Source organism: Trachypithecus francoisi, unplaced genomic scaffold (genome assembly GCF_009764315.1).
Source record: "Trachypithecus francoisi isolate TF-2019V2 unplaced genomic scaffold, Tfra_2.0 Lachesis_group17, whole genome shotgun sequence".
Classification (NCBI taxonomy): Eukaryota; Metazoa; Chordata; class Mammalia; order Primates; family Cercopithecidae; genus Trachypithecus; species Trachypithecus francoisi.
Window position 1 is genome coordinate 105,058,547 of NW_022681462.1, and position 16,211 is coordinate 105,074,757.

The 16,211-nt window shown below is 54.5% G+C and overlaps 1 protein-coding gene across 4 annotated transcripts in view; it reads right to left on the reverse strand.

The window, feature by feature from the left end:
• Window positions 1–667: 667 nt before the first annotated feature.
• COLEC11 (collectin subfamily member 11) overlaps window positions 668–16,211 on the reverse strand; it is a 47,535-nt gene continuing 31,991 nt past the window's right edge. For all 4 annotated transcript variants that reach the window (XM_033176652.1, XM_033176654.1, XM_033176653.1 and 1 more), the window contains 4 exons: window positions 7,959–8,030; window positions 5,205–5,258; window positions 1,729–1,824; window positions 668–1,449 (listed from right to left, as the gene is read on the reverse strand). In XM_033176652.1, the coding sequence (XP_033032543.1) occupies window positions 1,058–1,449; window positions 1,729–1,824; window positions 5,205–5,258; window positions 7,959–8,030 (614 nt within the window). In that variant the 3' untranslated portion in view covers window positions 668–1,057. The remainder of the gene's footprint in view (window positions 1,450–1,728; window positions 1,825–5,204; window positions 5,259–7,958; window positions 8,031–16,211) is intronic.

Sequence of the window (16,211 nt, forward strand, 5' to 3'; positions counted from 1 at the left end):
TGGGCAGCCCAGGGGAAGGGTCCCTGTGACAGGAAACTGCGGGAGCTCGTGACCCACAGCTGGTGGGAAACTGGGGCCCTCTGTCCAACAACTCAGGAGTACCTGCGTTCTGCCCAAACTGCAGGAGGAATGACCTTGGTTTCAGCTTGGGAGAGGCCCCAAAGTAGAGGACCGAGCTAAGCCCTGTGCAGATTTCTAATCTGGGAGGTAATCAATCTTTCTTAGGCCACTGAGTTTTGGGGTATTTTGTTAGGCAGTAATAGATAACTCATACAAGCTGGGTGTGGTGGCTCCTGCCTGTAGTCCCAGCTATTCAGGAGGCCGAAGTGGGAGGATCACTTGAGCCCAGGAGTTCAAGGCCAGCCTGGGCCACATAGCAAGACCTCACCTCTACAAAAATTAATTAAAATAAAAAATATAACTAATAGAGCTATTGAAAAAATTAAGAGAACACAATGAATCCACACATGTAGTAGAAAAGTTTGGAGAATTTTGTTGTTGTTTTCCTGAAATCTGGGTTTGAAGCAAAGCAAAATTGTTTTTGCATGGATAATAGTGTGAAGGAACCTATATTTTAATATAATTTACAGAAGCATTGGTCAAAGTGAAGTGAGTTCTTTTCCATATAGAAATTAAAAGGTACTAATTCAAGACCCCATTGCCACCATTTGGACTTAACTACTGCACTACTTAAAGCTTTTATTGTATAGCTTGGACAAAGGCACGCGCTTTATGGAAGAGCAATCCTGGGTAATAATTACATAATGACATTGGAGCTACAAGACGGTAATGAAACTCTGCTTCTTCGGAGACAGCACCCCAGGGACACTTTCTTTTTCCTCTTATGCACAGACCGTTCTCTCAGTTTACACAACAGCCCTCTACTCAGTGAGCCTCCGCCCTTCACAGAGGGACAGCTCCCTGGCTGGCACCACGATCTGGGCTCTGGCCCTGCCAACCCTGCGGGGACACGTGGGGTCCCCAGTGGGCAGCCCCAGCCTGAGGCTCCTATGCAGAGGCTCACGGGCTCTCCTGGCGGCCGGCCCCAGCCCGAGGCTCACATGCTCTCCTTGTCGAACTCACACATGAAGTACATGGTGGTGTGACAGGCCACGTCGTTCCAGCCGCCCGAGGCCACCATCTCCACGCAGTCCTCCTCGTCGTAGGCGTTGTTGGGCTCGCCGCTGCGCCACTTGTTGAAGGTCCGCATGGGGGAGCGGTCGGAGTACACGAAGGCGCCCTCCCTCTCCAGGTCGTTGATGCCAATGAAGACGCGGGCCAGGCCGGCCTGCGCCAAGTATGCGGCCATCAGGCCATTGGCAGCCTCGTCCTTGGGCATGCCCAGCGTGCCTCCTCGGCCCTGACAGGACAGCTGGGCATCCGCATAGCGCTTCTCCTCCTTCACCAGCAGGTAGATCTTGCTGTCCGTCTCGTGCACACCAGCGACAGCTGTGGGGAAGGGCAGGGCTGAAAAGCGAGCACTGGCATCTCTGCAACAAACTTAAGGCACAGCCATGTGCAGCAGGGGCTGGCAGGGCAGCAGGGGACGGCAGGGCAGCAGGGGATGGCAGCAAGGGATGGCAGGGCAGCAGGGGCCGGCAGGGCAGCACGGTACTGCAGGGCAGGCGTGGCCACTTGCAGAGCCCTTGCTGGGGTCTTTGGACAGGGCCAGGAGGTGGGTGGGAGGGAGGGAGGGAGGGAGGGAGGGTGGCGCCGGGAGCCACATACCATTCTTGATGAACTTGAGCTCGCTGGTCAGCTGAGAGACCTGGTTGTCCATCTCCCCGATGGCCTTGCGCAGCTGGCTGCACTCACATGGGAGGCCTGCGGGGGCCAGGCCGGTGCATTACAAAGGCTGGACAAGGACTCGGGCTCAGAAGAGAGTCGAGGACCCCTCCCCAGAAATATGCATTTTACTCAACAAACATGCCCCATGGGCCTTTGAGGCCGCAATAACCATCTTCCACTTCATCCTAAAGGCAGGGGGAGCAGGGAAAGGCCTTGACAGGAGCAGAGGGAGGCCAGACATGTGTATTTCAAACCTCGCCAGCTGCAGAGGGAACAGATATGGAGGTGCAGGGGTGGGAAGCAGCCCAGGGCAGGGTTGGGACCCAGGGAAGCGGGTCTGGCTGAGGGTGTGCAGTCAGAAAAGGTAGAACATCTGGCAGCAGTCCTCCATGGCCTGGGAGCACTGCAGGGCTGAGGGGAGCTGAAGGCGGCAGCAGCAGCATCCTCTGTGCAGAGCTCTAGAGGCGGCGGGGCTGTTCCATTCCTAGCTGAGTACAGGAGGCAGAATCGCCAACACGCAGGTGCCTGTGACATGTCAGGTGGGGAGTAGGGGCCAGGGCAGAGCTGGGCATCGTGGGCATACACAGGGCGTGAGGGACGGCTCAGGGAGGGAGGACAGGGCAGCATCACCAGGAGCACCTCTAGGCCGTGGGTGAGGCCTGGGAGGAAGGGAGGCATGCGGGTGGGCTTTGCGCCTTTTCCCACAGTTTCCACTGTGCAGAGTCTCAGCCCACCCTGCAGTCTGGCACATCCTGGAGAAGTTCAATCCCACCTTCCTGGACGTTGGCAGCCCAAACCACCTACCTCGCCCTCATACGTGAGACCCCCTGATTCACATCTGCACTTTTGAAACTTGATCTTCCTTGGGGTTTGCCCTGGTTTTGGGATTTTTTTAGTGGAAGTTTTATCTAAGATACATTTTTTAAAAATATATTTTATCTTCGAGCTCCCTGAGGTTTGAGGTAATAGAGGCTTTCTGGAGAGACCCGTGTCCGGGGAAGTGGATGGATTCCTTTCCTCATAACCTCCGAACTCTCTGACCAAGCTAGGCCTGACGGTAGCAGCTCGGCCCCAGGATGTCCCCTCTTCTTGCCCTGCCCTCACCTGCCTCCGGGTCCTTCTGTCTCCCAGAGGCTTTGTCCAGGCCCCTCAGGTTGGCTGAGTGCCTGGAGGTGCCCTGAGCGGATGGTGCTCGGCCACTCAGTGACACTGATCTCAGCGCACTCGTACGGAACAAAGTCACACAGGCGAGGACACCTCCCAAGCAGCTGTTCCTCCTCATCTCTGTGATGCGGGAGGAGCTTTTAAAACAAGAACTTTTATTCAGAAATCTAGCCCCTTTATTTCCCCCCTAGTTTCCAAGGGTCAGATCCTTCTCGGAAAGCACCTTCTGAATGTGCTGTGAAGCGAGTGACATCACGGAGACACAGCGCGTCTCGGGGAGAAAGGCTGGCTCCAGCGAGCAGACGCCTGCGGAAGGGACGCTCCCCGCCACCCCCGTGAACACACTGAATGCACTGAATTCTCTTCCGAGGCCCAGCTGTCGAGCTTCTTGGTTGAGGGAAGAGGGGAAGGTTGGAGTCTGACTGAAAGAATATTCTAGTTACTTAAACACTGTATCTTCCACCTAAATCTAGTATCTCTTAAGCATCTTTTGTGGTCAATAAAAAAAAGGACGGGAGGGCACAGAGCCATCAGGATATTATTTCAGGAATTCAGCTCGAAAGCAATGAGGCCTGAATGAGGGAGGGGGTGGGGTGAGAGGAGGACAGCAACAACCCCCGCCTGGAGGCGCTGAAGCAGAAGGAAGATTAGAGGATGCCTGACAGTGTCATGGGGCATGACGGAGCAGCTTGGGAGTTGGGGGGGGGGATGGGTGTACAGTGTGGAATGGGCATGGGGGTGGGTGCCCACTGCGGGATGTACATGGCGGTGGGTGTCCACTGCGGGATGTACATGGCGGGTGGGTGCCCACTGCGGGATGTACATGGCGGGTGGTGCCCACTGCGGGATCTACATGGCGGGGGGGGCCCACTGCGGGATGTACATGGCGGGGGGGTGCCCACTGCGGGATGTACATGGCGGGGGGGTGCCCACTGCGGGATCTACATGGCGGGGGGGTGCCCACTGCGGGATCTACATGGCGGGTGGGTGCCCACTGCGGGATCTACATGGCGGGTGGGTGCCCACTGCGGGATCTACATGGCGGGTGGGTGCCCACTGCGGGATGTACATGGCGGGTGGGTGCCCACTGCGGGATGTACATGGCGGGTGGGTGCCCACTGCGGGATGTACATGGCGGGTGGGTGCCCACTGCGGGATGTACATGGCGGGTGGGTGCCCACTGCGGGATGTACATGGCGGGTGGGTGCCCACTGCGGGATGTACATGGCGGGTGGGTGCCCACTGCGGGATGTACATGGCGGGTGGGTGCCCACTGCGGGATGTACATGGCGGGTGGGTGCCCACTGCGGGATGTACATGGCGGGTGGGTGCCCACTGCGGGATGTACATGGCGGGTGGGTGTCCACTGCGGGATGTACATGGCGGGTGGGTGTCCACTGCGGGATGTGAGGGGGGTGGGCGTGCAGTGTGGGAGGTACGTGGGGGTGAGTGTCCAGTGTGGTAATCCAGGGTGTGAGGGAAGGGCTCCAGTGAGACAGATGGGGACCATGAGACCCCCAGTGGAGATGCCCACCAGACATGTGTTCTTTGGAGCTTGACCTCATGAGGGCCACCGTGTAGGGGTATGGGGGTGAGGGCTGTACCAGGGCTCAGAGGAGGTCACCATTCTGGGGAGGGAGCAGAAGAGCTGCAGAAGGAGTTTTGGGAGAAAGATAGCGAGTGGGGGGGGGGCGTGAAGGCGGGCAGAGGGCAGGGACAGAGGACAGGACACAACGTGTCCTGGTGACTTGGCAGCAGGAAGCAGGTGCCCCACAGGGAAGCCACGTCCACCTGGGCTGGATCTGAGCTCCCTGGGACCTCCGAGGGGAGCCATGTCGGTGGAGCACCATTGTGGGAGTCGGATGCAAAGACGTCTGAAACCAGGGAAAGAGCCACAAAGTCCAGATGTGCTTTCTGAGAAGTCTGGCGGTAGGAGGAGACCCCTAGTGCCCACAGAGGCGAAGAAGTGGAGAATGCTCATCCTAGGACTGGTGTCACTGAGCCCAGCTACACACACAGACAGAATAACACAGTGGACGGGCAGATGACACTCCTAAGAGGTCATTAACATTCAGGTAGAAGGAAATCAAACACTGCAGCATCTCTGAGAGCATCACTGACACGGGGACCACATGGCGGCGTATGCGCTGTGTTCCCCAGCCCACCACAGTTCCATTTAATGATCTACATTGCTTTCCAAAGTGCAATTTTTAACACATTATATGAAAAATCCTGTACCCTTTATACCATACCTGGTTCTCCATTAGGACCAGGGGGTCCTATGTCACCAGAATCTCCTTTCTCACCTGAAAATGAAAAACAACGTCCAAGTCACCAGGCAGAGGTGGACGTGTTGAGTTAAAAACATCAAGACTGAAAATGTGACTTGTCTCGTGGATTTCTCCCAGGCCACCCTATTGTTGTGAAGTACCGGAGATCCATTCTGCAGGTAATTCCTGCTTCCAGCACTATTTATGTGATATGACCCATATACATGTCATGGGGTGACAGGGATTATCGGGTGATCATTCTTTAAGTCAGTTCTGGAAAATCCAGGATATGTGATGGAACACTCTGCAGACATCGCCTCATGAATCCCTGGTGTCATGAGTGAGCCGCCACTCCCCCCAACAGCCGACACGCCTCTCATCACAGCAGGAAAATCCAGATTGAGCATGATGGGAGCGCCGCGTGGGCCTGAGAGCTCATCTAATCCAAGAGTCAGCACACTCCTTCCTGTCCCAGCTTAAGGTCCTTCCTGTCCCTGCTCATGGCAGCCCAGTGTCCTGGAGGGCCCAGATGCCAGAAGCCCTGGGTTCCATCCTGGCCTGGACCCAACCTCCAGTTAGATGAGACAAGCCACCTCACCACCCTGCCCCCCAGCTTTCCTCAACGTACAAAACAAGGGGGTTGAACAAAAGGATGGCAACAGGGCTTTCTAGCTGCTCTAAAATTAAGTCATGTGACTTAATAAATTCTAATGGATTCTCTTTATTCTCACAGAGAAGCCCCAAAGGCCTCTGCAAAGAGACTTGTGCAGATTCCGACTCCATTCGCATACGGAGGGAAGGAGTTCCGCAGCCTCCACCCACCTGATTCCTTTGTGTTCCTTTATCAGCATCGGGAGCTTGGAAATGAAATCATAGCTTGATCAGAACCCAGGATGACAATCTCAGACACAAGGCAAATCAAATAAGCAAAGCCAAACAAGGCCAGCCTGGACCAGCTGCCCCTTAGGAGACGCCGGAATCTGCCCAGAGCACACACCGCATGGTAAAAGCATACACATCCCTATGTGTGTGTCAATACGCAACGTGGTGTTATTCACAAAAGCAACAGGTGGAAAGAACCCACGTGTCCGTCGACAGGTGAATGGTAACAGTTGTGGTCCGTCCGTATGGTGGAATATTATTCCCTAAAAAGGCAGGGCATTCTGACCCACACTACCCACAGGTGAACCTTGAAAACACGACACCAAGTGAAATCAACTAGAAGGACAAACATTGTTATCATTCCACATATGTGAAATATCCAGAATAGGCAAATTCAGAGACGGAAAGCAGATTGGAGGTTACCGGGGCTGGGGGAGGAAGAACGGGGAGCCATTGCTTATTGGGAACAGAGTTTCTCTTTGGAGAGATGAAAAGGGTTCGGAAATAGTGGTAATACCTGTATACCATTGCAAATGTACTTAATGTCCCTGAATTGTACACTTAAAATACTTAAAATGGCAAGTTTGGGGATATAAGTATTTTGCCACAATGTTATTTGGGTTTGTGAAGCCCGCGCCTCCCTCCAGATCCCATGATTCTCTGTGTGTTCTTCACTGGATTGGCCGTGGCAGGGAAGGTGCCTCTCAGCGGTTTTCCAGGAGGCCCACAGCTGAGCTGGGCCCTCCCCACCGCTCTCCTGGCCACAGAGCCCTTTCTACCAGGTACGGGCTGGGCTAGGGGGAGGTCTGTGACCAAGGATCAGAACAAACCATGAGAACCCCCTCACAGCTCAGACTCCAGACCGTAGCCTCTTGGTACCTGGGCCAACCTGCTCTGAGGCAGATGAATGAGGTAGAAGAACCTGGCCCCGGAACTGGACAGACCACAGCAGACTCCCTCCACCGCTGGTGCTCAGGGCAGCTCAGCCGCATTGCTACACCATGCGGGACCCCAAGGACGCTTCATGATTCCACACCTGCAGAGCTCAGGGAGGGCCAGCTCCTTGCCCTCCCACCGGCTCCGTCCCCTAGAGCCCAGCATACACCTGGAACAAGCCAAGCGCTCCAAAGACATCCACTGACCAGATGGCAGGGGTGAGGGGGGCATAGGAACAGCACCTTCTGAGCAACCCCTTGGCTGTCCTGGCCTCAGTCTCTCATCACGGGAGGCACAGCTGATCTGCCCGCCTTACCAAGGCTGTGCAGGCAAATGCAGCAGCGGAGACGGTGCCATCAGAACCTGCAGGTGTAGCCTGAGCCCAGGTGTTGGCACCATAGTTGCTGCTCACACCCGCTGCTGTCACCCCACACTCTGTTCTCACCAAGAATCATCCCATCACCTCGAAATGCCTGAGACCCGAGCTGGGGGAGCAGACGCGGTGCCTCCTGAGCAGGGTCCATCCGCTCCTTACGTGAGGCTCTAAGCGTGTTACCAAACTTGTTAAGGGTCCATCCGCTCCTTACGTGAGGCTCTAAGCGTGTTACCAAACTTGTTAAGGATGTTGTGGCTACACAGCCAGAGTTTCGCCCAAGCGCACTCGCCGCGGCCCCTCCATCCTGGGGTGCTATGAAAACCCCGCAGGATGGGGAGCACTTCACCGCACCCTGTAAGCACAGAGCCAGCAACTAGCTCCAAGCACCTCCAAAACGGAAGCACGGCAGATGTCTTCTCTAGCACGCACAGAGCATAAACAGGAGCACCGCACGAGACCATCCACGCTAGAGTTATTCTCAGGGGATCCAGACACTGACCCTGGGGCGGGGGGAAATGAGGCAAGAATCACATCGCAAATACCTTTAGAGCCAATGGGACCGATCTTTCCATGGCGACCCACACTGCCTTTCTGTCCTTTGTCCCCCACGTCTCCTGTAGAAAACAATAAAAGCAAAGTTGGTTGATACACAGATGGTACCGTGGCCTCCTCCATCACACATGTGCACGGGTGACCCGACCACCCTCCTTCCTAACATGGCAGACACATAGAAGAGACTAAGCAAGACAGCTCTAAATCTCTCCAAGATCACGTAGGTGACTGTCACAGTCAGGTCGCCTGTTGATACAGCCTCCGAAGGAAGATGCACTTCCCCCAGAAGTCATACGCAGCATAGAACGGAAGGGCCGAACCAGGCATCCCTAAGTTCCCAACTCAACCATGGTCCATACCCTCCGTGCCCGTGTGAGAGGAGAGCTCGTGTTTCCTCCATCCCAGCAAGGCACAACCTCCCAGCTCTTACTCCTGCACCCCACCAAACCACGTGCCCACAACTCTGCAAGCACGGAGATAACCAGCACTGTCAGGAACACGGTGTGGGGGTGGGTGCAGGTGGCAAAGTCCCTGACTCCTCTCGGGTGTGTGAACTTGAGCCAGGGAGGAGGGTCCCAGCAGTGCTTCACCAGGTGCCTCCCGGCTGGACCTGCTCTCCAGCAGAATGCCGGATCCCGTGACCTGCTGGCCCCTGACCCAGCCTGGGTGTGTGCAGCGGTGGTGTCCAGTATGTGTCCCCCACCCTTCTCCTCTCATTCACAGCAAGAGGGACACCAAGATCCCACGGGATTGTCTCTCTGATCACTGGACCAAGCCCGAAGAATGCCGCTGTCACCCAGTCCCTAGAACAAATTAAACCAGAGGGTGGAGTTTCTCAGGGCTCCCTCCCACCAAGTGTTAAGCCCTCAGCAACTGCTCCTACCTGTCTGCTGGTGATCACCACTGACCACCAGCCCCACCAGCAAACAGCAAACAAGTACATAGGGAAAAACTGGAAAAAGAAACAGGCGACTCGATATAACTCAGTAATTCTTTCTCACGGACATGATTACACATTAGGATGTAGTGATCAGTTATAACCCACTGTTGCAGGAACTAAATGCAATTCAATGTGGACAATCCTGCAAGACAGGGGGTGGCAGGAAGGACTTTCTATTGCACGCAGATAACGCTCTGTCCCGCAGTGACGCCACCTGCCTCCTTAGAACCAAGGACTTCCCTGCCGGGAACTCCTAGTCTTGTTTTGCAAAGCAGTTATAATGTTCCCTCAATTCAGAATAGACAGAAACCAGAGGACGGAACATAGACTTCAGTGAGCTTTGCTAAAATGAAACCACACACACCCCTGCAAAGAGTGGTTTACGCTGTATTAAAATGCAGCCTTGATTCACAAAGCACATTCACATGCATTCTCTTATCTGGCTACGAAAATGACACAGCCTGGCGTGGCAGAGCCAGGACAAGAGCCACGCCCTGCTGCTCTGAGGCCCAGGCTGCTCCCCTGATGCTGGCAGCTGGGGGCCACATCCAGCCTGGGGAACAATGGGGGGACAAGGGAGGCAGGGAAAGATCCTAATGGCACCTAGGCTGGACAGCCAGCACGGAGGCGACTCTGCTTTGCGCCCCAGGCACTGTGTGTCACCAGCTGTGCAGGGCGCTGGCTGCAGGAGTCAGAGCTCAGGGTCTACTGGTAAATCAGGACAGCAGTCCAGCAACTGCAGTGCATGCAAGAGGAAGGGAATAGTAAAAGGGCACAGCGACACCACTTCCTCGTCCGTCCTCAGAGCCTAGGAAAGCATCGGAGAGGGTGTGGTGCATGCTCCGTGCTGTGGGAGAGGCAGAGAGTTGGAGAAGAGGGCGGTGAGACCAGACTTGTGTTCAGGAAGCATCTGGTAACACTGGTTGGAGAGGCTGAAAGGAGGCCAAGGGCAGAGCAGGCCGGGGGTGAAGGGTGTCACGGCAGGCAGGGTCTGGGAGGACGAGAAGAACGGCCCAGATCAGGGAGACACCCAGGAGGTGGCGCTGGCAGAACCTCCTGCCTGATGGGACGTGCGGATGAGGCGCGCACACCTGGCACTGGGTGGCGAGCCCTCCCCGAGGAGGGGGCAGGGAGACACAGCTCTGGAGAGCCACAGAGGGGGATGCCACAGAGCATGTGGGGAGAGGGTGACAGACAGGGGAGAGGAGCCATCATGTGATGGTGACAAGGGCCAGGAGGGCACCTGAGAGAAGTGTCCAGTGGGAGGCGGGGGCCGGGCGGCCCCTCAGGAGACCCACATGAGGAAGAGGAGCCCAGGGAGGAACCCGAGGGTAGCGGGGCAGGCAGGGGCACAGCAAGGTGGCTAGAGGCACTGCCACCGGGGGGTACCCAGTGAGGACAGGGCCCAAGACACAGGCAGGGCCGGGACTGGGCGGATAGCCAGGAGGTCTCACAGAGGGAGGGGCAGGGCCCCCACATCGGAGGGGGCACTCAGGGTGTCGCCTTCCATCAGGGGCCAGCCCTGCCCTGCTCCGAATCCCTCTCCACGGCAGCCTGTGAGTCCATTGCCTGCCGGAGCCACCTGGCCTGCTCTTCTGACAGCTGGTGCCAGGCACCCATTCCTGCTGTTCTGAGACATGACAATTTCAACCTGAAATTTCTGTAACAGTAAAATGCCAGAGCAAGGAGAGAGAAGGGCAACTGGAACAAACAGCTTCAGTAAACCAGCCAACCCATTATTATACATGCCCAAAACTTGCTGCAAGGGAGGCAATTTGCAATTCTCCCTGGGCCCTGCTTTGCTGCAGAAGGAGGCACAGTACGGTCAGTTCTCAGGGCTAGAGGAGCTGGAAAGTTGCCACTCTGCTGGGTCCGCTCAGCCAGCCTGGTTTTGCACCCACAGAAATGCAAAGCTAGCTGAATTCATCTTCTCCAAGAGTCCCCCAGACATTTAAAAACTGTTCTCTCTGCAATCTTCCCTTCACCCAGCTAGAAACCCTCAGTCCTGCCCCATCCTGGCTGCCTTTCCCCGGCACATACCCTGATATGGCTTGGTTCCTCGGCAGGACGGACACAGCCACCCACACTGAGTGCCCAGTCACGGCCTGAGCACCGTCACCTCCTGCAGTGGATGGAGCTGTGCCCCTCACCAAATTCCTCTGTTGAAGCTGTGACCCCAAGGTGCCAGTATTTAGAGACAGGGCCTTTGGGAGAGAGTTAGGGCAAGATGAGTTTGTGAGGGCAGGTGTCCCCCACCATGCTCTGGAGCTGAAAGGTGAGCCCCATGCTTCTGCTCAGCCTCCCGCAGAGGGTCCTACAGAAAAGCTGATGTTCCTGAAAATGCTCATCTGCTGTTTCGTGTTGTCCCAGGCCCTGTCTGTTGTCCCAGGCCCAGGAACACGCGTCTTCCTCGGGTCTTCTGTGCAAAGACAAACTCTCCTGTGCCCAGCTCTCCACCGTGCTGTTGCTGAGGTTCTGTGCTGACCATTAGGAGGAAGGTTGGGACAGCCTCAATGTTTATGCTTATTTCCCCCTCCATGTCTTCATGCTGCTCCCCCGTCGCTCAGCTGTGGTCCCCTCTGTCCCCTCACGAGGAGGTTCAGGCTGCCAGATCAGGCTGGACGCATTCACAGCACCCTCACAATCAGCAAGCAGCCACAGCAGGGGTTTCTCAGACCCCCCTATGACAGGGACTGGGTCCCACACTTCTCCAAGGGCAGGAGCTGAGCGCTACTCGCTGGAGACAGGTGCCAAGTGTCAGCAATGACCTTGGATTTGCATTAACGTCTGGCCATGCAATTTAGAGATGGCTAAAGGCCAAACGCTCTCAACTCACTCTCAGGTTTTAACTTGTCTGCAACAGCAGGACGCGTGCCTCCTCCAGCTGACGGACTGAACCACTAATGAGTCTTTCTCGAAGGTGGGAGGAGCACGCCTCCCCAAGAGCACCTGTGCCCCAGGGGCTGCTCCTCCACCGTCTCCTGGGCCTCACCATCCCACTCTACTTGTCAGCCTGGGGACCTGGCCTCATCCTCCAGGGAGGAGCTGTCTGGGTGGGAAGGCGGGAAGGCAGGGTCTGTGGGTTGCTTCTCTCTCCCCATTACTGTCCTTGAACAGCTTCACCTCTCATCTCGCAGGGGTCTCAGGGAGAAACAGCTCGCAGGTGGGGAGGAGCCCCTTGTGCCCGCCTCATCTTTTCCAGGTGGAAGCTTCTTAGCAAATAGTTAACTGTTCGTTCAGGTGAAGGAGCACAACCTGCCTCTGCCACGTCGCTCCTCAGCTCCTGTGCTGCTCGGGCTTTTTCATGGCCAGGTGCTGTTCCCAGGCCTGGGACTTCGGTTTTCTTTCCCGTGCTCTGACGCCGCCCCTCTCCAGGTGGGGACTCGGTGGGGGTCCCGGGATGCTGCTCATTTTTCCATCTTTCAGAAATAAGTTAGAATACTCCCAGGCAGGCTGTGTGCCAGGAAAGCACATCCACATAGACATGCTGGTTGCAGCTTCACAACGTTCCTAGCAGCACCAGCTATTAGGGCTGAATCACATCCTCCAAAATTCCGACAATGGAGCCCTAACCCCAGTGTGACTCCTGCTAGAAGCCGGGTCTTTAAAGAGGTTACACAGGCGGGCCCTGGTCCAACAGGAATGTGGCTTTACACAAAGAGAAAGAGAGGCCGGGGTTGTGCGTGCACAGAGGAAGGCTGCGTGAGACAGCAAGACACCGCCTGTCAGCCCCGGAGAGCAGCCTTGAGAGAAGTAGCCCTGCCGGCACCTGGATCCCTGACTTCCAGCCTCCACAGCTGGGAGGAAATCATCTCTGTCCTGGAAGTTGCCCGCTGTGTGGTACTGAGAGACGGAGACACTGCCCTCTGCTCCAGAAGAGGAGTTCAGAGAGTCAGGTGACCACCACAGGTCACACAGGGAGCCAGGAAGGAACACAGTGCCCCGTGATTCAGAGCGCAGCCTCTGCAATCAGACAGGCCTGGCCCCAAATCCCAGTGCTCCACTCATGAAACCTTGCACAAGTTACAGCCCTCTGTAAGCCTCAGTTTCCCTGTCAAGTGGCACCTCAGGGCATTCCATGCCTCCGGTCACAGTGAGCATCAGGAGCAGGAGCGCACACTGATGGCGTGGATTTCACTCAGACCAAGGCCTCCTGACTCCATGTCCAGGGCTCCAAACCCTGCACCTCCACTGTGGGTAGGCCCCAGCCTGTGGGGCTTCCACCCCTGGGTACAGCCAAAGCCACCCTCCATGGGCCAGGAACTGCGGGAAGGCTGTATTTCCAAGAGCGGGGGGCTGGACGCATAGCGCAAGTTCGTGCTCCTGTGGGAGGACAAGCAGTGCCCCACTCCCAAGCCTGGGGGCAGGAGACAGAGAGACCAGAGTGTGCAAGGCAGCAGGCAGAGCCCTCCGAGCAGAGCCCCCTCTGAGCCTGCTTGCCTGTGTCAGCCATGACCAAGTGCACTCGGCTGGTAGGGAGTCGGGATGGCTACAGGTGGCCCAAACCCTCCTGCCCCTCCTTATTCCCTTCTGCCCTAAACCCATAGCTTGGACCACCAGACCCCTCTCCACAGTCCCCTTAGCCTTGCAGGGAGGCCTTTGGGGAAAGCGCCAGGCACTGGGCGCAGCTGGGCCTGGGGGTGGAGAAACACTCCCTGCACCGGATGAGCCAGTGCCAACCTTCTCTAAACACCCCGCCAGCAGGCAGATGTTATTGTTCTCCGGACCTCCTGAAAGAGAACAAGAGAAATGCCTCGAGCATCCAAAAAACCTGTTGCCGTGACCTTCGCTCTCGGCCAGTCTGCTTTGCCTTACTGTTACAATTCTTGAAGAATGCCTCAGAATCATTTTTTAAAATTTTTTCTTAACTTTCTTTTTGATACAGAGCCTTGCTCTGTCACGCAGGCTAGAGTGCAGTAGTGCAATCTCTGCTCACTGCAACCTCTGCCTCCCAGGTTCAAGCGATTCTCCTGCCTCAGTCTCCTGAGTAGTTGGATGACAGGCATATGCCACCAGGTCTGGCTAATTTTTGTATTTTTAGTAGCGATGGGGTTTCACCATTTTGGCCAGGCTGGTCTCGAACTCCTGACCTCAGGTGATCCACCCACCTCGGCCTCCCAAAGTGCTGAGATTACTGGCGTGTATTGTATTGCATTTCTTCAAAATTGTAAAAGAAGATGAAACGTGGCTTTACCAATACAATCCTAATGACGAAACAATCAAAGCAGTGGCTACCAAGAGGTGGAAGTGGGCCAGGAAAGCAAAGCAGATTGACCGAGAGCAAAGGACACGGCAACAGGCTTTTCGGATGCTCAAGGCATCTTGCTTGTTCTCTTTGTGGACGGCCAAAGAACAATAACACGTGCCTACTCTCAGAGGGTTTTGAGAAAGTTGGCCAAAGCCTTAGCAGAAAAATGCCCAGGAAAGCTTCACCAGAGCCCTTCTCCACCACAACAGTGCTCCTGCTCAGTCTCCATATAAAACAAGGACAACTTTGCAAGTTTCTAGTGGAAATCATTCAGCATCCAACTTTCCCAATTTGGCTCTTTCTGACTTCTTTTTGTTTCCTTATCTTAAAATATTTGTAAAGGGCACTCACTTTTCTTCAGTAAACAATGTAAAAAAGACTACATTGACATGGTGAAATTCCCAGGACCCTCAGTTCTTTAGGGATGGACTAAATGGCTGGTATAATTACTTACAAAAATGTCTTGAACTTGATGGTGCTTATATTGAGAAATAAAGTTTTTCTATTTATTTTTATTTTTTAATTCCATTTTTCCACAAACTTTTTGAAGTCCCCTCACACATTATACACAGACACATGCACATATACTATACACATACATTCATGTACACATGCATACACATACATATGCACACATATCTACTATACACATATGCATGCAGACATCTACATGCATACATATATGTGCATGCATACTATACACACATGCACATGCATATGCACATAGAGATGTGCATATTCACCTCCACATACACACATGCATACAAACATACATATTAACAGATATGCAATATGCAAACACAACATATATGCACACATACATGCATACACATATACATAATGCATGCACATTCATGCAAACATGCATGTATAAATACAACCACACATAGCATGTATCAGAACATCACATATATGTACATATAAACATGCCTGTATACACATACATAAAACTTACAAACCTACATATATGGATACATGTGTACACACAAGATACATATGTGAATACATACACATATACATACATATGTAAGAGCACTTGGAATTCAGCTTCCTCAGCGATTTTTAACAGCTGGGCTTTCTCTGGACCCGTGGCCTGGCTTTATCTCAAAAGAGGGCGTCCAGCAGCACATACACAAAGACATACTCACATGACACACCCACGCATACTATAGGAACACACACATACATACTATTCACACACATGCTATATGCACATACACACAAATGCACATATGCACATACAGGTACGTATACATATGCACACATGCATGCACATATGTATCCATACATACCGCTATACATGCACATACATGCTATGTGCACGTCTGCATGCACACACTCTACATGTGTGCATGAGTGCATGTACATACGCATACTTTTATCCTCACACAACTCAAGCTTGTACAGCTGCTCAGCACCTAGGCTTAAACTGAGAACCCCAGAAGCGCCCAGGAGACCCCCACTACACCCCAACCTCCACATATCAGCCAGGCACACTGGGACCTATTGGTGTGAGCTGTTGTTTCTGACAGAAAGATTCTATTTTGGGGTGTTCGGAGGAAGAAGAAAAGGTGAGAACCGTTAAAATCCACTGAGATGGTCAACACATTCTCTGCTTCACACCACAGCCTCTTTTGTAGCTGACTTGTTTCAACTTGAAGACATTTCTTGGAAGCGAACCCTTGGGCAGCACAGTGGTGTGGTTCCAGACCCAGAGGTTTTCTGAGGAGAGCGGAGTAGAAAAAGAGCCCCAACGCCTTTTTCCCTCTCCCAAGGCCTCGTGCACCTCCGAGTCACAGAAAGCTTTTTGCAAGAGGCAAGCAACGCCCCCTCCCGCTGGCTGCGTGCGACAACAGGAATGCGCCTGATGCCCCTGGATCCCTTCCCTCTCTGCCGTAGGAGCTTCTGGCTGCGGCACCCGGCGCGCTGGGCACGAACGCCGCGGCCCATCCCACATCTCATCACCATTGTGAGCAGTGCTGTGCCTCCCATCTGTCCTCTGGACACGCGTGAGGATTGAGAGCAGCTCAAAGCAGGTGCGGAGCTCTTATTAAT